The following is a 21,384-nucleotide window of genomic DNA, read 5'->3' as shown; positions in this document are numbered from 1 at the left end:
TGTATTTAGAGAAATCAGCCCCCACAGAGCAAATGGAAGAAGCCTGCATTTCACACGTAGCTTATAAGACCATGTCCAATTAAAATGAAGAGGTGTAGTTCATTCCCTAGACTTGCGTATTTACTGAACCCTACTACATTTTCCCTGGCATGCCTGAGAAACGTGAACAAATTACTTTTGGATTTACAGTTTTTTGTAATCAAAATTACCCTGGTTACAAATTTCCTCAACAATGACTGTAAAGCTAAGTTTGAGCTGGACTTTTATTGCATGTCTTATTTTCACATTCTTTAAAAGCTAAGCTGACCTTGGAAATGTGATTTCATGAATTCTTGGTAGGCTTCCAAAAATTTATGATTAAATTTATGACTTAAAAGCAGAAGTGATTTTCCTTCCTAGAACAATATTTTGCTGTCACTCGTTCTGTGGTGTATTTATATGTATATAATGCATTTTTGCTTATTTTCCTCGCTTAGCTACAGAAAATAAAAGATGAAAATCTTAAATCATAGCGGCCACTGCTCAGAAAATCCATTTCATGTGGAGGAAATTGGAAAGGTGGCTGGTTACCTATTTATATTTATATGAAATTGGGTTTAAGGACATCAAAGGAAATATACCATATTGTGTACCTGTAAACTGGAATGCATGGTATTTACCCACAGAATACAGTCAATTAAAACCAACCCATATAGGCAACGTACAGATGACCTACCATTATGAGAGTTTTTGTTTCTGTGTAGATGCAAAAATCAAGCCATACCTGCACGCAGAGCACATATTCAGTCGCGACCATGTGCTTGAAGATGACTGCAGATCTCAAGACGCCATGAGGGTCCAGTGTAAACTCCTCCTCTTCATTGCCAGTGAGGATGGTGAAGGTAAAAGGGGGGCCATTGTGAAAAGAGTCTTTGTCTGTCACTACCAGCTGCAAAATGCTTGTGCCCACTGGTTTATTTTCCTTTACACATATACACAGTGTATAAAGAAAAGGATTAAAATGACACATATCACAATCATAAAATACTACGTTTTGCTATCGAGAATATTCAACTGAATGCTCTTTGCCCAAGACAGCATTTCACAAACAGCATTTATTTGACATTGTTTATGCTCCATGGACTGGTACCAAAGATGGAGGTACCCACCACATCTCCAGGGACCAATGAGCTCTGCCTGACACTGTGTCTGATCAGGGCTGACTAACCATTAAGATTTGCACCCTGACCAAGGTATAAAGAAGTGCAACCTCATCCCAGCTCAGACTTTTTGAGGCCAGAGTACCTGGCGCAACAGGGATGAACAGTAAAAAGTGTGACAGATGCTGAGGTGAAGGAGGCTCATCAAGCAGTACCTTACCAAAGACTCGGAAAGATGTGTTTATACTTTCCTTTAAATAAGATCACTTGATACTTCTTTTGCAGATAAATCATCAAAAGCTACTTAATTGAAACCAAATGCTTTTGTATTTTAAAAGTCAGAGAAGTTTTTGATGTGCAGGATAAACTTACTTGAATTACAGCTGTATAGTTAGCTGGAGTAAATAAAGGGCTATTATCATTCACATCGGAAACGTCCACGTTGACCGTCACAGATGAAGACAAAGGAGGGATGCCGCTGTCTCTTGCCTGGATAACTAATGAATAACCAGATATCTGCAAAGAGGTGAAAACATTAAATCATTGTGAAAGCTGTCCTAAATTTTAAGTCATGTTCTTAACATCCAGTGAACCACCTATCATATTCTAAGGAAAGCTGTTTGGCCTCATTACCTTCCCTGCCCTTATTATAACTTTATCCTGTTTATTGCCACACTGTGTCCCAACTTCTGTTTTATAAGGCTATCAACAGACATAACAGTTTCACTGTATTAAAATAACTATACCAGGTGATGCACTCCTGAAACAAAGGGGCAGACAAAAAATAACCAATGGATAATATCCAAACTCAGCTATTACTACTGTAGCTAACGTTTTCATCTCTCCTAGGTGTCAGCTGGGGTCTGTGACCTGATTCTATTTATCTTACAGATGGTTTCCAGGATATTATATAAATTGATTATTAGAGCCAACCTCAGTTTGACACACAGTGTTTCTAATATGGTGAACTAATAAAAAGTTCACAGGCAGTTGACTTAAACACAGTGGAAAACATTTGGGACTACTAGGGACAAAATTCTCTGTAGCAATAAGGTATCTACCATTCAGCAGAAGATAAGGGTTTTTTGAGCCTATTTGTTTGCAACAGACACAAACTACTAAGCGCGGTGTGGGCAGTTCAGTGCATCACCCATGGGTCCCCTAAGCACATATGTGCCTGTGCGTAAGGTGTGAGTGTATGTGACAATTTGCAAAAGCTCTGTCTATGCACAACTTATGGATGACAGTTTGCTTTTATGAACTGCATCCTTATGTTGGCCTCCTTACATCTTACAACTGCTTTTTACTGCATATTGCTCCCTGCTCCCCAGGGAGAGCTGCTGACACGTCTGCCCGTGAATCCTTCTATGGGGGAGAGAGCAAAGGGTAAAACATATGCCAGCTAAAACACCCCGCTCCAGCCTCTTGGTGCAGGGCTGGAAAGGGGAAAAGCATGTCCCTGCAGAGGGGAACAACATAATGTCAAATGGGCTTTTTCAGGGTGGGAGGAAATCCAAAGTCATTTGAAAAATAAAAGCCATTTGGGTAGGAGGAAGGAGTACATGCTAAGTGTACGAAACAAGGATGCTCTTCTGGGATGTGGGACCAACCTGAAATAAAAGGAAACATGTTTTTGAGGGGATTGAAAGATTGCAGTTTGGTGGGGGCATAGTGACCCAGGAGGAAGGAAGAATCCTGAACTATAGAAGGTCAAGAATCTGGGCAGAGAATTAATCTGTTTTTTTTTTTTTTTTTTTTTTTTTTTTCCCCTTTTGAGCTGTAATTTCTATTGCTAGCTAGAGACGAGACTGACAGTTTTGTGGGACCTTTCCCAAATTTTGTGTGCGTTTGCTTTCATTTGAATGTATCTCAGATAGGTAGATGGAAAAAGTAATGGTTTCTATGTGATTACAGTTGTGGAAATGAGTTTCCTTAAACCACTGAAACCTGGGAGTCAGCACTGTCTTTGGGGGTCTACAGCAGATGGGGCATCTTGTATCCTTTTCCCTGAAGGGGTCAGGAACACCTGTGTCTAGGTAATGTGCCAAGGAAGCAAATAAAAAGACAATATCACAGCTTATTTTAACCAAGGGAAACTTTGGAAAACGCAGATCTAGTAGAGCTGGCATTAAACATGCACACACCGGTGATGGTGAATGTGTGTGTCTGAATGCAGGTGTAGACGAGTGCACTTCAGAAACTAAATAAAATCATATTAAGAAATCAAGCTTGCGTCATTTAAAACAAACATTATAGCAGATTTCTAACATGCACAACCATTGTTACTTCCCTGTCATTAAACAGTCTGCGGTAAAGTCATTCTGCCACCAAACACTGACAATTTAATCCTGCCTTTGTGATAATACAGAAAATATATTTGCCACTGTTTTAAGCAGTAGCCCTCCATCCAGCAGAGAGTTTTTCCAGGTGAGCCCATATTCTGAGGATAGCAATCAGCTTCCCCAGATTCCTGGATGCACTGCTTGGAGGCAGGAGGCATGGATTTCTTTATGTGTTGCAAGACTTCTGAAGGCATGTAGCACTATCCTGCCTTGCTAGTAGCACAAGGCAACTGTATGTGTTTGTTTTTTTCCAAAAGCTGCTAATTGCTATCTATGGCAAAATGGTGATAAATCACCCTGAATGAATAATCTAGTGAGCAAACAAAGCAGCAGAGTCTGTTTAATGAAGCCCTCTTTCACTTTTCGTACAGCCTGGCCACTTCATAACATCACCTCCCCCGTGACATGTTTTGCAGAGCGCTAATTAATGGCTGAGGTCTCTGCTCGGTGCTTGGTGCCACAATCTGGTGTATGTTGTAATCACTCCGTTGCACACACTGCTGCACGTGTGTGCTTGCACGCGCAGGAGAGAGGAGGCAGCTCATTAACACAGCAACAGCTGCCGGTGGCACCACATGAGAAATCCGGGGTTGATTTTTTCCCTGATCTGGGCTCAGCTGCTGTGTTGGTGCAGGATGGGAATGCTAGCAGAGCAGTTGGCTTGTAGACAGGATTGGTGATAGGGTTGGGGTGGGAAGAAGTGGGACATTAGAAAGACCTGTTGGAGCATCTGAGGCTGATCATTGCAGAGTATATAAGAAGCTTCTTCAAAAAAAGCTAGCAGCACTGTTGAGATCAATACACATCTGTAAATCATTGTAAGTTAAGAAGTCCCACATGTCTTACCCTTTCTCTATCCAATTTCTTTTTAACCTTCACAAGTCCCAAAACAGGATCAACTGAAAATTCATTGTCTCGATCCCCATTCACAATGGAAAAATGAATCTGGCCATTGGAAGGACTGTCCAGATCTTCCGCTATCAACTTTTTTGAGAGAGAAGTGAAAATTAGCAAAATAAATATTAAGCCATCTTTATGATACATTAATTGCTCAACATCCCCAAAAGTAAGACTTCATATTCCATCACACTATTTACATCTGAACTGCACACCTCTACACAACCAAGCCAAGTATCAAGCCAGTCAGCTTTTGACATGAGGCTCCTCTTGAACGTTTTCAAAATTATAGCCTTAAAACATACATAATATTTTAATCTTAAAATTCCACATAAAACTTTCTTTCTGGATCCACAGATTCCACGATCAGAGTATTGTGAGGTTTGGGTATGGCACACTGCATGCCAGACTACACAAATACTATGTATTTCAGTGTAAAGTTTAATTCTGATTTTCCAATAAAACCCGCTTGTTTCTAGCTGACTCATGACATACAATGCCTTAAACATGCCATTGCTCTTTGACAGCATATTTGGGTTAAAAAAAAACAGCCAGTACTACTACTTCTACTACTTTCTTTGTGGGGAGAAACTGTCAGCAACCTGGAAAGAAGTAGCAGATGCAGAGTATTGGCTAGAGAACAGAGTGAGTCAAGATGCAGTAGTTATAATTATTAACAAGTGCAGCATTATTTTATTAAAGGTCGTGTGGCAGAGGGCTTCATCCTGCCTAAATGCTGCCCATGGCCTCACTCACCATTATGACCGAATCACCGATGGCGGCGTCCTCGCTGATGACGGCGCTGTAGACGAGCTGGCTGAATTTTGGTGCATTGTCATTAACATCTGTCACGTTTACGTTCACAGTCGTAACGGCACTCAGGGCTGGAGTACCTCCATCTTTTGCTTCCACTACTAAGTAGAAATCCTTACACGATTCATAATCCAAAGCTTCAAAAATGGAAATCACTCCTTTGAAGCAAGGGAGGGAATGTCAACAGCCAGAAAAACACAAATAATGTTATGGACTAAGGGATTTGACTGTAGTTAAACTGTATAGCATGCTATTTATCACCGTGGCACACATATAAAATATGTTGTTCTAACTGTAACTGCCCAATCCAATAAAAATATTAGGTCAGGTTTGTACTGCTGTTGCTTGATTAAAGAATGATGCCAATTGCACTTGGGTTGCCTCTGCAGAAAGGACCTTCACAAGGCATGAAGCAATGAATGGTTTCTCATGAAAATAACTTTTATTGTGTGAGTATTGCAGACAGAGAAGCGGGGGCCATATCCACCCATTTGCCTGGGCTCATGCACAGAGACTGTGGGAGAACTGGATGCTGATTCTGGAAATCAGCCCTGACAAGTCAACAGAAGTTCACTCCCACGTAATTAACTTCTCATGAATTAAATACAAATGAATGGGGTATGAATACCTTTGAGAAATCAGTTGTCTGTCATTTATGTGATTAAACAGGGACTTCCCACTCAACTAGGTTTATAAATTTTGGGTTCCCTCACCACACAATCAAAACTAAGATTCTCTGTAACTTGACTCGCTCCATGCACCCAGACCCCCTCTAGGATAGAAATGATTTTTACACCAGCCCCATTGTTTCCCATGTACCCATAACCTTAACAGGAAGTGGGGAGTGGGTTGTGCACAGAATACTAGTGATGCCTTGAAGGAAGTAATACTGGGCATGGCAGGAAAGACTTAAATGCAAATCCTTAACCTTAACAAGCCAAATCCTTTTCAACATAAACCCATCGGGAGCAGGGATGTATAGGGCTTACAGGTCATTTAGTCCAACTGCTGCTCAACACAGGTCAGCTAAACCTAATCATTCTTGAATGTACTCATCTTTAATGTTCTTATAAACCTCCAACAACATCAGTTTCTAACCTTCTTAGGAAATGTATTTCAGTACTTAATAATCATTACAGTTAGGAATTTCTTCCTATAATTTAACCAAAATAATCCAAATGCAATTTAAGCCCATTCACAACTTATTTTCTCATGAGTGGGCATGGAGAACAATTTATTCCCCTTCTCTTCATATGTGCTTTTTACAGGCTTGAATACTAACAGCATGTCTTCTCTTTTCTAGCTTAAATAGCCTAAATTCCTTCAGTCTTTCCTAGTAAGGCACATTTTACAGACCTCAGATCATTCTTCTTAATCTTGTCTGGGTTCTCTCCAAATGAATCCTACCTTTCAGCATGACTTGCTGGAAGCAGGAGCCCTGAAGAGAAGCTTCCAAGTGGCTAGCAGAGAGTTCTCACTGATAAATGGTGTGAAGGGCATTATTTTTCAAACTCTGATCAGGCATGCTACATCAGCACCCGGCTGTCTGGAAACTGAGCTCCTGCCTCTAAACCGATAATAATGGAGCTGTCACACATTAATGAATAATAAATAGTTTTTGTTGTTGTTGTTGTTGCTGTTTTTTTTTTTTTTTTTTTTTTTTTCCCTGTCTGATTAAGCTTCATTATGGGTTTCTATTGATTTATCTCCTTGGCTTCATTGTCAAATGTGAAGTATCACTGTCTAGGCATATTTATGTTTAAATTTTGTTAGCACTAATCAACATTATGAAGATAACAGACAACACACAATTATGTTAAGTCCCTTACATGAAAGGCAGTGGCCTCCACAGAGTGGAGAGATATTTTTTCACACAGTAATATAAATGACACAACATATCATTTTGAGATTTTCCAGGTTACTGATTATTACAGCTGCACTCAAACAAGTGTTACCTTCAGCTTTCAAAATCAAGATTGTTTTGCTCTGAAGCTCTGGTGGCAGATTTGTACTGGTCATCCTGAATGTTATGAGAATAAGGGGATCCACTACATGAAGCACAGAAGAATCATAGCTTATTGTTGATGGATTAAAACCTCAGTAAGGATAAAGAATATATCCCACTAAGGAAATTCAAGGAAAATTGGCTGTTTGAACCAAATAAGGTAGATTTTCTTAGTATTTCTTAAAGAGAAGCAGCAGTGTATTTTTAAAATCTGTGATGTATAACAACAACAACAACAAAATAATCCAAACCATGGCTGAAGTCAACTGTCAGACAGTACAAATCAGGAGCAACCTAAGTCAGTGAAGTTCATACAGCTGTATAAACAGCAATCATGTTAGAACTGCCAGCTATTTGGTCCTGATAGCACTGTCTGATGCTTGCTAAGGTCCAGACACTTGAGGCTGTACTCAGCTGGTATGCAGGTAAACATTGTAAGTGTTCATAACTTTAACGGTTGCACAGTTTGGTTAATGGGTTGTCACATCTACATTGACTTCAACAGACCTAGTAATGGAGAAAAGTATTCTCCACTTGAGCTGGGGCAGCTGAGTGTGACTGTAATTCACATCACTCTCCAACATAAAATAGGTTTTTAACTGTGCAACTTATTCCACATTGACAAGCTCTGAGTCTCTGTTCTTGGAATTTTTTTGGTCCAAGAGCAGCCCCCAAAGCATTCACGTTTTTCTGATGCTTTCATTTTGCATTTTAAGTAAGAGCCACTTTACAAACCTGTTTTTGAGTTAATCCTGAACTTCCCTTTCTCATTCCCCGATCTGATGAGATAAGCAATCTCAGCATTTGTACCAATGTCTTGGCTTGTTGCAAAAACAGAAAGGACCTCAGTGCCAGGTGAGGTGTCTTCAGGTACTGTAACAAGATAATCTCTTCTTTCAAACACAGGGGGGTTGTCATTAATGTCTAGCACTGTAATGGTAACGGTGGCAAATGAGGACAAGGTCAGCACAATGCTCTGATCTGAGGCCTTTACACTAATGTTATAGGAAGACTGAAGCTCTCTATCAAGTGGATGCTCCAAAATAATGATTCCTGATGACCGGTCAACTGAGAAGTAACCATCTGCGGAGTCTGCCAAGGAATAGGTGACTTTTCTGTTCACACCTGAAAGAGAAGCGTATGTGAAAATGACAAAGCGAGAAGAAGAAAATAACAACCTCTTCCCATCTAATGGAAACCCTAGGAAAAATCTGCTATCACTCTGATCATTTCCATTGGGGGTGGAGCTCATGGAGGTAGGAGTGCCTGAGAGTACAGTATTGCTGAAAGTTTGGGACATTAGGACATGTTCTTCTCACATGTCAAATCCCCCTGGATAAGTTAAGTTCCTTCCCTCATCATGATACTTTTTTAAGAGATAACTTTGCAGATCTTCTGTGTAGTGAAACTTGAAAGTAGAATTCAGATATGGTCCTTGCCCAGAAAAACTTACAATTGAATTAGATGAGATGGGCAGAATGCTGAAATTAGAAATGTCTCAGAACACATCTTGAAGGAATAGAAGTGTACATACAGGAAAAATAAAACCATAAAAATACATCAGGTGGCACAGAATGTATTTGCTACCAGTCTTGCCTTGATTCCACTGTTGAGCAGCAAAATATTATCCTAAGATGATACCTGTTAGACAAATCTGCATCAAAGAGCTCCTGCCTGAATACAGACATTTTAGAAAGTCCCCCACTCCTCCAATTTGACAGCAAAAATTGAGTTGTACGAAAGATATCCTGTGTTTTTCAAGTCCTGCCTGTATTTCCCAATACATAACACCTATCCAACCAGCTGATGAATATGCAGATCTACGCTAAGGTTGTTGTGAGTAATAAGGCCTGAGGGGAAGGTACTGTCTTGGTTTCTTGCTGCACTACAGTGGGATAGCCATTTCAAATCTAATTAAAAATGAATACAGATACAGCCTAATTCAACTCCCTTGATGCTGGTTGATTTTATGATTTGGTCTTGGGTGCTTCACTAAGAGATTATAACTAAAACACAAAGATCCACTAAAATGGAGAATCTCTGTTCTTAACATCTCCCACTTGAGCATTTGCTGCCCTTTTTGTTGGAGGACAGACTTTACAAGTCTGACATTAATCAGATGAACAAGAGCTACCAATCCCTTCTAGGCATATTTGGTTGATTTAAAATTTGTGACAGTATTATTCTGCTTTCCAGTAGCAAAGCATTATAGAAATGTCTGATCAAAAGCAGGACAAATCACATTTGTTTTTTGCTTGACGTAGCAGGAGTAAAGCATCCACACAAGGGGGAGCTGGGAGACTCTTTCTTCAATCACACGTACATAAAAGCTAGATCAACTACAAAGTCCCAGATCCTACTTGGAGAGCATTAGGGACCGTCCTCAGGGAATAAAGTTTTTATGCAGTGCTTGAGACACAAGAGTATATTTCAAATGTTCAAATGTCTTTAAAATAAGGAAAATTTTAAATGGCAATATTGCAATGAACCAGTTTATTTTTTTTTCTTTTTTATCACAGTAGAACTTCTCTATTCACCATGGCATCTCAAATGTGAAAAATGCAGAGGCCCTCCTTCAGCAAAACAGGCAAGGCAGCTGAGGAGGTGACTCCTGTTCTGCAGATTCTTTGATGTGTTGAAACACCTAGATTCTGAATAACCTATGGTCTGATGGAGACCATGCTCATCTCTTCATTTAGCCTCTTTATACATGCATCCAAATGCTCTGTCAGCTGACAATCAACCAAACTGACAAAAGTGAAAAAGGAGTAAAACCCTCTGGAAAGCTGAAGGTTTTGAGGGTCTAAATGGCTCGAGGTGTGTCTACATTTCCAGCAGGGGACCATCTCCTGCTAAAAACCCTCCCCAGGTTTCAACTTATGAAAAAGGACAGACCTGACCAGAACAATTAATGAGCTAGTAATTAAAGCTGATCCCTGGGCATTCTGGAAAAGGGGGATTTTGCCTGATTCAGAGCATGCAGTTGAACACTCAACCTACACATGAGTTTTAACTCTAAAGCTATTTAGTATTCTGTACTGGGACCTCTTGATGTCTGCCAGTTCCTACACAGAATTAAATACTTCTCTGAATCAGGGCCCTTAACACACACCTTCCACACATATGTGTCTGTGACTGCAGGACAGCCTTACTCTGGTTTGGGTTTTTTTCTCACACAAAACCCCCATGTTATACTCCGTACAGCATAACTGGGCACAAGACAGAAGTTTCAGATACCACGGTCTTTAAAGGCATAAATAGCTAGAAAGGAGATGACCTACCCATGACTTGTGTCTTGAAACATGCCAAAACTTTAGCAAGTATAACTTGCAAGGGGGAATGGGGAGAGACAGAATTTGGTGCATGTGACACCATGTGGGATGAGTTTACATAGAGGAAATGATAACTCCAGTGACTGCAACTTGATTGATAATAATCTGACCACTCTCCTCGTATTCTACTTCCTAAAGGTGATGTCCATTAATTAACAAAATGCAAAAAATGTTTCCTGATAAGTGATTGCTTGTGATACCACAGTGCAGACAGTTCAGATACAGAACCGGTATTCTGGTTGTTAACTCAAATATAAGGGATTTTTACACAGAAATGGAGAGTTACTTCTTGAAGACAAGTGCTTTTTCTATTCCTTCCTACAAAACAAGAGAGGAATATAGAAGCCCCAAGGATGTGGGTTATCTTGTTTGAGTCTGGTTTGATAATGAAAACAGTCTTATTTTTCCCATGGGACCTGGAGAAAAAGCTCCTACAGCTGAAAATGCCATTTTATGCAAGGAGAGACAGAAGATCAGGACAAAGGACCTAAGCTGGGACACTAACAGATACCAGCTTTTGGTTGCTTTCAGCTTGAATGCAGAGACAGAATAGAAGGAGAAATAAAGAGGCAGATCTCAGCTGCCTGCCGACTTTCTCCCACAGCATTTTGTGGGGCTGGAGTTTATCGCTTGCTTCTTGGGAGGAAAATATATTCAATAAGAAGCTGTTGCAGAAACAGCACTTTGAATAAAGTGTTGTGTTGTTATATCAATAGCTGTTTCCACTCAGCTTCCTGAGCCAAAATGGGCATGAGACAAAAGTGAAGTAGGAAGTTATTTCTACTTAAATTCAAAATGCTTTAGTCCAGAGGCTGCCATCTGCTGAGAGAGGTGACCACCAGTGTGTGTCAATGGCATTCCTGCCATGGAGGTGATGGTAGATTCTGCTGTGACTATAAAGGAGATGTTTTCTGTGGAAAGGAAACAACTGCTCCAACACCATGGTTCCTGCACTGGTAAAGAGAGAAATCCTCTCACACTGCTTGCCCACAGCTGTTGGGGGATTAATGTTTGCAAACTGCATTGTGTCTATTCATTTACTCACTTAAACTTCTCAGATTTCTAAGGTGCCAATCATGAACATAAGCTATTTGAACATGTAAAGCTCTGCAGAAATTACTATTATTATAAGAGGATTGCAGTACATTTTTAAAATAAAGGAATAAGCAAGAACATTTTCTATTTAGACTTGTATTAGCATATGATAGAATATTGCCCTTAGCCAAATCTCTGGTGTGAAGAGCTTGTACAACATACAGCTGTCTAGTACCTTAAATGCCATCCTTCAAATAGGTTTTTTTTCTTGTTTTCTTCTGTACTAAAACAAAGGGGCACACACTGAATGTCACATAATTACATCTTCTATGTCATTACTACTTTAAATAGTACCAGGGAAATAAAATAACTTCTCTTTATAATTCAGAGTATCAAATTCCTCCTTCTCTAACTCATAGAATCATTTAGGTTGAAAAGGACCTTTAAGACCATTGAGTCCAAATGTTAGCCCAACATTGCCAAGTTCACCACTAAACCACGTCCCTAAGTGCCACATCTACACATCTTTTAAATACCTCCAGGGTTGGTGACTCAACCACTTCCCTGGGCAGCCTGTTCCAATGCTTGACAACCCTTTTGGTGAAGAAATTTTTCTTAATATTCAGTATAAACCTCCCCTGGTGCAACGTGAGGCCATTTCCTCTTGTCTTATCGCTTGTTACTTGGAAGAACAGACTGCCCCTCACCTTGCTACAACCTCCTTTCAGGTAGTTGTAGACAGCAATACGGTCTCCCCTCACCCTCCTTTTCTCCAGACTAAACAAACCCAGTTCTCTCAGCTGCTCCTCACAGGACTTGTGCTCTCGACCCTACACCACCTTTGTTGCCCTTCTTTGGACACGCTCCCATCCCTCAAAGTCTTTTTCGGAGTGAGGGGCCCAAAACTGAACACAGGATTTGAGATGCAGCTCAACTGAAAATGGTGGAGTTACAACACAGTTTGATGCAGACCAACAACAATTAAAAGGCTGAGCGTTAACACACAGGTGCTATCCCCATATGATAGTGAGTTTCTGCAGTAGGCGTTACCTGCTGACTGCATCACACACAAACTAGAATTTACACATATTAAAGACCATACATAGTGTGTTTCTCACTTCTGTTGTCATCTGTCACCCTGAACTCATTATTTAATGTGTTTCCCCAAGTATAGCTAGCCCACTAGTTCTTGTTTATCTCTGGAACATGATGCTTAACTTTGTAATTTGCTCATTTTCATTTTGAAAACCTACAGAAAAAAAATAATGACAAGCATTAAAAATAAAGAAACAAGAAGTAAACCAGAAAGAGAACTCTAAAAAAAAAGTTATTTATCAATTTAGCAGTGATTTGCAAGCATGGTATCTGATTATTGTGATTCCCCTTGTCCCTGTCTTTCACGTTGTGACTATTAACACCAGTGTGTACCTATGGCCTTTCCTGATTATTCAAATGTTAACCACAACACCAATTACTGGAAGTTAAAAGCCCAAAAATTCATTAACACCAAAAAAGACAAAAGACGAATACTAAACCAGATTTTATAATACTCTACTCCATCACTTTGAGATGAAAGAGAAAAATCTTGCCAGAATTACCTTGCTGAACTGTAGAAGAATATATAGCCCCATAGGGAAAGATATTTCAAGAGATTTTTACAACTTAAGCAGAAAAGTTGGCCAAGTTTGATCCATAAGACGGCTACCAAGACAGACTTTCAGTGCTTTGTCCCTTTTCTGTGCGAAAATGATAGCCTTAACCCCAAAGGCCTTTACTCACACCAGTGCTCCAGTGGTGTCACGGTACTATGGGATGAGAGCAGGGCCACAAAGGACAGAAATGTCAGGCATAATAAGCTTTTAGTGGTATATCTTCCATGTGTGACTAAAACCCTGCTTTCCATTTCAGCTGGGTCAGGTGGTGTCTTTTTTGGTGGGAAGGTGAGATCTGGATGGTTGGCTCATCCTTTCTTTTCTAGGAGAGATTCACATAGCTCAGGGTACTGGCTTACATGACTTGACATGAATACTTGTTTCCATCAGCTCTCCTGAGTGATGCACTTCCTCATACTGATCAGGCATAAGCTTGATTATTTTTCTGAAGTGGAGGAGGCAATTTTGGATATATCTGATTTAGAGTTACACATTGTAGCTGATAACATTGGGCAATATAGCCTGAAGCAATGGAATCCACATGTAGAGAGGTATATATATAAAAATTTATGCATGTATGTATGTATGCATATCTATCTATCTATCTATCTATCTATCTATCTATCTATCTATCTATCTATCTATCTATCTATCTATCTATCTATCTATCTATCTATCTATCTATCTACAGACACACATCTTCCAGTTTAAATACAGGACTTATTCAGTCAACATAATCCAAGAGGTACAATTTTCCTTGTTTAGTTCTTTGCATTGATGTTGTTAACAATGTCTTAGAAATCTCAAAAATTAAAGAAATTAATAGAATTGACAGTATATAAAGATAGCAGGAATCTTGTGAGGTCATCTAATTTATCCCTGCACAAAGCAAGGATGAATGCAATGTATCTCCAAATACAGGCCTATCCTTTGATTGTGAACTTGCATACCTCCTTGGATAATACAATCCAGTGCTTCACCTTCCTTACAACTAATCTGTTTCTGACTTTTTGCTGAGGTTGAACAAAAATAATAAAAGACAAGGGGGAAAAAAAAAGAACAAATGTTGACTTCCTTCCTCAGAGCTACTTGTCTGATATCTGAAGATTGTTATACTTTATCATTTCAGTTCTCTTTTCCCTGGCACTCCCTCTCAACTGTGTTAATATTTTCTGGTAGCACATGTTCTCCAGACGAGTGATCCTTCTTGTGAATCTCCAGGTAGCCCACATCTTCCTGGAAGTGCTGTACCCAAAACTAGACACAGCCTTTCTGGTCAGGGTTTACTGACACCAACTAAGCAGAAAGAACTACTTCTGTTTTCCAGTATTACTCTTGTTTATCCATCTCATTAAAGTATTTGACTTTTCATATCAGTATGAAAGTGTAAATATACATTCATCCTGTGATTCACCATAGGACAGCTGCTTCTCTGCAGTTCTGCTGCCCAGTCATTACCCAGACAATACTGGTGCACTTGGTTATTCTTATCTAAACACGGGATTTCACATTTATCCTGATGACTGGCATTGTATTTTTCCATACCACTTTTCCAACTTTTAAAACCCACAACTATGATTTTGACATTATCCAGGGCACTTATAGTCCCATTCTGCTTCCTGACATTTAGCAATACAGACTTTATGCCTACTTATCCATCCAGGAATGAAAATAAGAGCAATGCTTCACCCTGTACCTGTTTAAACTTATCTCTTCAGTGTAACAGTCATCACAAACTCACTTGATAACAGTTTCATGTAGGCCATGCTTCCCTAGCTTGCTTACAAAAATTTCATGGGGTGCGTTGTCAAAAACCGCACTAAACCTAAGTCATACCACGCATAAATATTTCTTTCTATATGGTCTCTTTCTCTGCATGTTGCAGAAGGAGGCGAGATTGGTTTGATGATTCCTGCTTGCTGAACACAGACTAGCTCTTAGTTATCTTGACACATATATGCTCATTATTTTAATGCAAGTTGGGTGACTAAGTTCCCCTGACTACCTATCTGCAGCTTTAAAAATCTGGCCCTTCGAAAGGTTCAGCAACATGGTCATATAGACTGACTACTTACAGTATTAGGTCTCCTGAGTGTCTAGGCATGGGAAGCAAAATAAGCAATATGAAGTAGGGCTTCTTTAGGTAGAAACCTAAGGTTTCTATCATAATCCCCAAACACCTTATTTGTTTACCTTCTAACACTAGGTAAGCCTAAACTCCACAGAGTGTAACAGTCTTTATTTGGCAATTTTTCAGGAGCCCAATGTGCTGTACCACTGCAATCCTATAAGTGCTTTTGCCTTTATTAAGAAGGCAAAAGATAGGTTTTCTCCTGAACAACTCACTGGGAGATCTTGGAACTGTAGGTGTCCTCAGGACTGGCCAGCCCACTGGGAGATGTGGGACACTGCCCTCCCACTCTCCTTATGGAACAGGTCTAATGGTAAGGACACCTTTCCAGAAAGGAGGAATACCATCGATCATTGGTACATTGCCATTGACTATTACTTTTCATTGAGTAAGGCCTGGAGAACAGAGCCCAGAACCCAATCGCCTACCAAGCTACCAAGTAATGCTTACTTGTGTCTTTTTTTCGCTCTGGCTAACTCCTGAATCCTCTTTCAAAACAGCTTCTGTGACAGTGGAAAAGACCCTCTACTTCAACTATAACCTGTTACTTATGCAATGTTACTTTGAATAGATGCAGAAAAAGGAATTAATAATTCAGGTCTTCCTTATCCTGCATTAGTGCACTAACCCCTGGACTATTTTTGTCAGTGAGGCAAAGATGTGGGGAAAGATATAAGAAGCTCCATGTATGTTTTAAAGAAAATGAGCAATTCTCTGGAAAGTATCTTGTAATATTTATTTTACAAAAACTCAGTATCCAGAAATATCATCTAGCTAGTGCTGGCGTTATTGCCAAAATTATCTACCTATTAGCATTGGGTTATAGTAAATCTTCTGTCCTGTTATGTCCATTAATCTTATTCAAGTTTCAATACTTGTTTTCTTCTTTTTCGATCCTGAATGCCTCAAAAGTTTCTAGATCCATTATAAAGGACCTGCCCAATATAAACAAACATGAAAAGTAGAAGTTTGCTGTACACTGACTTTACCAGCAAATGTCAAAATCGACATCTACTTCAGCATTTCTATTATTTTGTTACTGGCCATTATACCTAATTCAGAGAACTGCTCTTTAATCAAGTTGTGATTGCCTTGCGCTCCTCACTGACACTTCTGCAACTTCACCTGGCAGCACTCTACACTTCCCCAAGTCTAGCTGTGTGTCCCAGCTATGTGTGCAACAGGCTCAGTTGCCCTAATTCTTTCAAGAGCAAAGCCTGCTGTTGATAAGACTGAAGTCTGTACTTGTTACTTCCATGCACGTGTTCTTGAAAGTAGTAACCCACTGAACAATCTAACTGAGATATCTTTTTCTCTGCTGTGTTCACCAGCACATTGATGCCACTTTCTAACAACAAGTTATAAAACCTAGAGAACTACGTTCCTAGACATTTCTGACATATTTAATTTTTGTTGTTTTAATGGTTTCTTCATTTTTCTCATTAACACAAGGATGTCCTGGGTTGAGTGAGTGGTGGGGTTTTTTGGTAGCAGGGAAGGGGGCTATAGGGGCGGCCCCCTGTGAGAAGCTTCTCGAAGCTCTCCCAGCTCCACGTCAGCTCCACTTCTGTTTGGGAAATTGAGCCAATCGGCTGCGCCTCTGTGATAACATATTTAAGAAGGGATGTGGTGACGGGAGGTGGGACTTGTGAGGAGGAGTTGCTACAGCTGCGTGAACACCAAGGTCAGTGGAGGAACGGAGGAAGAAAGGAGGGGGGAGGTGTGCTGGAGCAGAGACCCCCCTGTATCCTGTGGTGAGATGGCAGGGCGGCTCCCCCTGCCACCCATGAAGATCTACGGTGAAGCAGACATTGATTTATGGCCTGTGGGTTTTTTTGCCTGGATGATCAAGGTGCTGTGCCCAAAGAAGGCCGGGGTCTCGTGGGAAAAGGTAGCCCCGCTGCTGTAATTCAGTGCTGGGAGGATTGCAGCATGCGGGGGTGTCCCACGCCGGAGCAGCTCGGGAAGGGCTGCAGCCGTGGGAGGGAATCCAGTCAGAGAAAGTTAGTGACCCATGACGGAGCAGTGTGGGGAACGCTGCGGCCCATGGGAGGAATTCATGTCGGAGAAAGTTTGTGGAGGACTGTCTCCTGTGAGAGGGGGACCATGATGGAGCAGGGGGAACAAGTTCCAGAATCTCCTCCCGCCGAAGATGGAAGAAGTGGCAGCACTGACTGCACCCCCCATTCCCTGCTCCTGTGCTGCTGGGGGAGGAGGTGGAGATATTGGGAGCAGAACTGAGCCCGAGAAGAAGGGAGGGGTGGGGGGAAGGTGTTCTCAAGATGTGGCAATGCTTCTCACTGTCCTACTCTGTTATGTGTTGTTAGTGTCTGTAATAAATGTATGTTCCTGTTTTCTTCCCCTAATGAGTCTGCCTTTTGCTCGTGACCAAAAGGGGGGATTTTTTTTCCCCATCCCAGTCCTATCTTGAACCCCAAGCCTGGCTCTCTGTCCCTTCTTATTGCTGGAACGGAGTGGCTGAATGGTGGCTGGCTGCCGAACAGGCTCAAACCACAACAAAGGAGAAGACAAGAATCACAGAATCATAGAGGCCGATTCCCTTCTGCTGCAGCTCTTCCACTTTGCGTGAGGAAGTGAATAACTAGTTTCCCACAACAAGAACAAGACTGATTAGAGATTTGATTAATTCAAACTCTCCACATTAAACACAAATGCACTAATCAGACAACTGCAGAACCCTTCTCATAAATCTTGGTCGAAATAATATTTAATTGTATACAACTCTTTAAAAAACACAATTAAATTCAACCACAATTGACCGGTATAACCTGGTTGTATAAACTTGCTTATGGGAGAACCTCAAGTCTTATTCTGGCTCCCTGAATTTGGCTTTCAACACCCATTTTTTTCCCTCACACCCACCTGAGTACCAAAGCTTCAAATACAGAGAACAAAGAACAGAAAACCAGGGCCATCATTCAAATCTCTCCATCTCCCAACTATTTGGATGTTTTTTTGGAGCTGACCAGTAAACCTCAGACCATTCTGCATTCTGCTGTAAGGCTATGAGCCCTGCAGAAGCTGGGACACTTCTGTAACTCTGGGCATCCTATGCATAAAGGTGAGAAAATGCTTTGAAAAAAAGTAGCACACTCATTATTTTTCTAAGTTGCATTACTCAGTGTTATTAAATCTGCTATTAGATATGGGAGAATATTTCCCAAACTACACTTTCTGCAAAATCTCATCTGCCCTTAATCCTTCTTCTCTGAATTATGTCCAGATTGGTAAAAACTGTCGGTCAGAGCAGGCATTAGTGTGGGTTTGCTGCCTGTCTGCACTGCTCTGCCAGGTCATGGTGAGGATGTTACGCTTTTGTCTGTATCCACAGTGTAGGTCTCTGGTTATTCCCAGTGCCCACACTGCACAGCCTTCATGGAATATCCATCCTTGGAGATAACGAGAATTCATCTGGACACAGTCCTAGATAACATGCTGTAGGACACCCTGATTGAGCAGAGTGGTTGGACAAGGTGACCTTCCAGAGGTATCATCCAACCTCAACAATTCTGTGACTGTGTGAACCCTGCAGCATGGCACACTTCTGCACCCACAAGGCCAGAAGACACATTTCTATCAAGGCCACCCAAAGTGCTTCACCTCTGACTTGTCACCATGCACAACCCTGTAGGTCTCATCTTCAACCCACAGTGAGGGCCCTTCCTGACTCGTTTGCTATTTATATATGCTGCAAAAATGGGGTAGGAGAACACAGGGTCATTCCAGCTGGACAGTGGACCACGAACTGTGCTAAAATACAAGGCATGGACAAAATATGTCAAAGAATAGGGAAGCTGGCAAATGAGAACTGCCTGGCTGGGCAAGCAAGCAGGAGCGAGCCTTTGTTGTTTGAGGTATGACTGCTATTCAAGGAAGAATCAGATCCATCTGAATTGTGTCTCTGAGAAACTCCTAGATTTGGCTAGCTGGATTGCAAACCGGGCATCAGCTGGGTCCTTGCAGGCTGCATGTCACCACATCTCCTGTGCAATGTACATGTATGGGCCCTGAGGCTGGAGAAGGGGTGTGGGGGTGAGAGAGAGCTGAGGAAAGAGCAGAGAGGTCTGTGCACTGCAGGGAAGTCTTTGCAACCAAATTGGCATTCCTGCCAATTTTTGTCTGCCTGCATGCCTGTGTTTTCCTGCACATCAGCTGCATGCAATAGAAGGTACTGGCTCCAAGACAACCTAGTCTGTCTAAACTGGTTGGTTGTGCAGGGAATGGGGAAGGACCTGCACGAGCGGGTACCAGCCATGGCTTTAACCATACCATAATGCAGAGGCCAGAAGGCAGCAGTGGCTAACAAGATGGTGCTGGCTAACAAGGTCATTCCCATTTTGAGCTAATTTAGAATTCCACATTCATCACAAACCCAGAAAAAAATCAATAGGTCAGTGAAATCACTAAACTGACTACAAATGTGGAAGGTGTGGAACTGCCGATGCCCCAGTGGTGACGAAGAGGACTGTAAAAGGACAGATGACGCACTGTTCATATTTAGTACAGTAAGTGCTTCTGCCTTTGGGACTACACCATCAATCATCATGGAAAGAGGCCCGAGCATGGAGGTCATTTACAAGACAACGCAGTTGCAAGTGAGTCAGGATTCAACCATCACTTAAAGTGCTGCTGATCTTAGACCATGTTGTCATTCATTCTTGTATTCTGCGAGCGAAGCCAAAACACTGTATGCATGCAGAAAACATGAGCAGCATTGGAAATGAGTATGCACCTGCAGCTCACGTTTGGGCTCCAGGTTTATTTTGAAGTTTATCAGTTTTTTAATGTCATGCTTGCCACAAAGTCCCATGTAGGTTTTCTCAGTGTTGCTACTCTAGCATGACCCTAATTCCTTTGAAATGGGCTGATACAGTAGTTGTCTGATGGGTTTGCTCAGATAATTACACCTCAGCATTCACTCCAACTCTTCTTATGCCTTGATTTGAACAGAATGGAGTAATTTGGCACTTAGATTTGAAGACAGTAGGAGATAGAAAATCCATTGCTCCCTGTGAACTTCTCTAAAAAACTGTAAAACCACCATTTCTCTTTCATTTCTTAGTTTACACATTGTCAAATCTGATGGTGGTGAGTTAGTAGGAAATACTATCTTATGGAAATATTAAGAATTTCCAATGAAAGCAGGATGGGAGAAAGAATTGTATATTAAAATTACTAATATGTCTTAACAAAGGGATATATGTATATTCTCTATCCTTCAAGTGATCATTTAATTTAAGATACCTAGCTACATGGAGAGGTTATGAACTTGCATGCTACTAGAGTTAAACAGTTAAAACCATTTTCTTCTGTTGAATACTGTGAAGAAAAATCACATCTCTTGCTCAGTGTGTCCAGCTGGTACAGACAGTTTCTAAGCATGTATCCAAATTACAAATATATTTATAAATTCATGTTCCAGTCCTGAAATTTCCCAGGATATTATGAATTGAGGAATTTCAAGAGATATCAAAGGCACAAGGAAGATATAACAGTATATTCCTGTTAACTGGAAATTTTTTTAATTATCCAACATCATCTGACCACAATATTTGAATTTTTATGTTAAATTGTGTTTAGTTGCAGACCACAAACTGACTTCTCTGAAATTTTATCTCAATGGCCTCCATACTGGTACTCCTATCCTTACAGTTCGTGGCTCTTAAAAGTCCAAAGCAGAAGAACGGGCAAATTCTAAGAATGAATGTAAGATGTTTCCTGAATGTTAAAAATTAGTTTGTATGTTGATTACTGACTCCATTGATGTTTTCAGTAAAACACTCCACAAAACCTTACAGGAATATCATAGCCCATCAGGAATATCAGTAATACATTTTCCTCTGTGGTAGAAACATTACATTACCTGAACTCGTTCATTATGCAGCAATAGGAATCAGTGATTTTGGTATGGACTTATAGAACAATAATTAATATAAAATCTAATTTTAGAGACCAGGGTCACTTTCATATGATACAATGTCTTGTTTGATTTTCAGGTCTAATCACTGAGGAAATAC

At 40.7% G+C, this 21,384-nt stretch overlaps 1 protein-coding gene across 8 annotated transcripts in view; it reads right to left on the bottom strand.

Annotated features, from left to right (window-relative positions):
- Positions 1-21,384, bottom strand: part of FAT3 (FAT atypical cadherin 3) — a 418,659-nt gene that overhangs the window by 46,967 nt on the left and 350,308 nt on the right. For all 8 annotated transcript variants that reach the window (XM_042792184.1, XM_042792182.1, XM_042792186.1 and 5 more), the window contains 5 exons: positions 7,932-8,321; positions 5,135-5,349; positions 4,328-4,465; positions 1,512-1,655; positions 764-961 (listed from right to left, as the gene is read on the bottom strand). In XM_042792184.1, the coding sequence (XP_042648118.1) occupies positions 764-961; positions 1,512-1,655; positions 4,328-4,465; positions 5,135-5,349; positions 7,932-8,321 (1,085 nt within the window). The remainder of the gene's footprint in view (positions 1-763; positions 962-1,511; positions 1,656-4,327; positions 4,466-5,134; positions 5,350-7,931; positions 8,322-21,384) is intronic.

The sequence above is a fragment of the Tyto alba genome, unplaced genomic scaffold (genome assembly GCF_018691265.1).
Source record: "Tyto alba isolate M040663 unplaced genomic scaffold, T.alba_DEE_v4.0 Super-Scaffold_2, whole genome shotgun sequence".
In the NCBI taxonomy this organism is placed as follows: Eukaryota; Metazoa; Chordata; class Aves; order Strigiformes; family Tytonidae; genus Tyto; species Tyto alba.
This window is presented reverse-complemented; position numbering and strand designations above follow the sequence as displayed.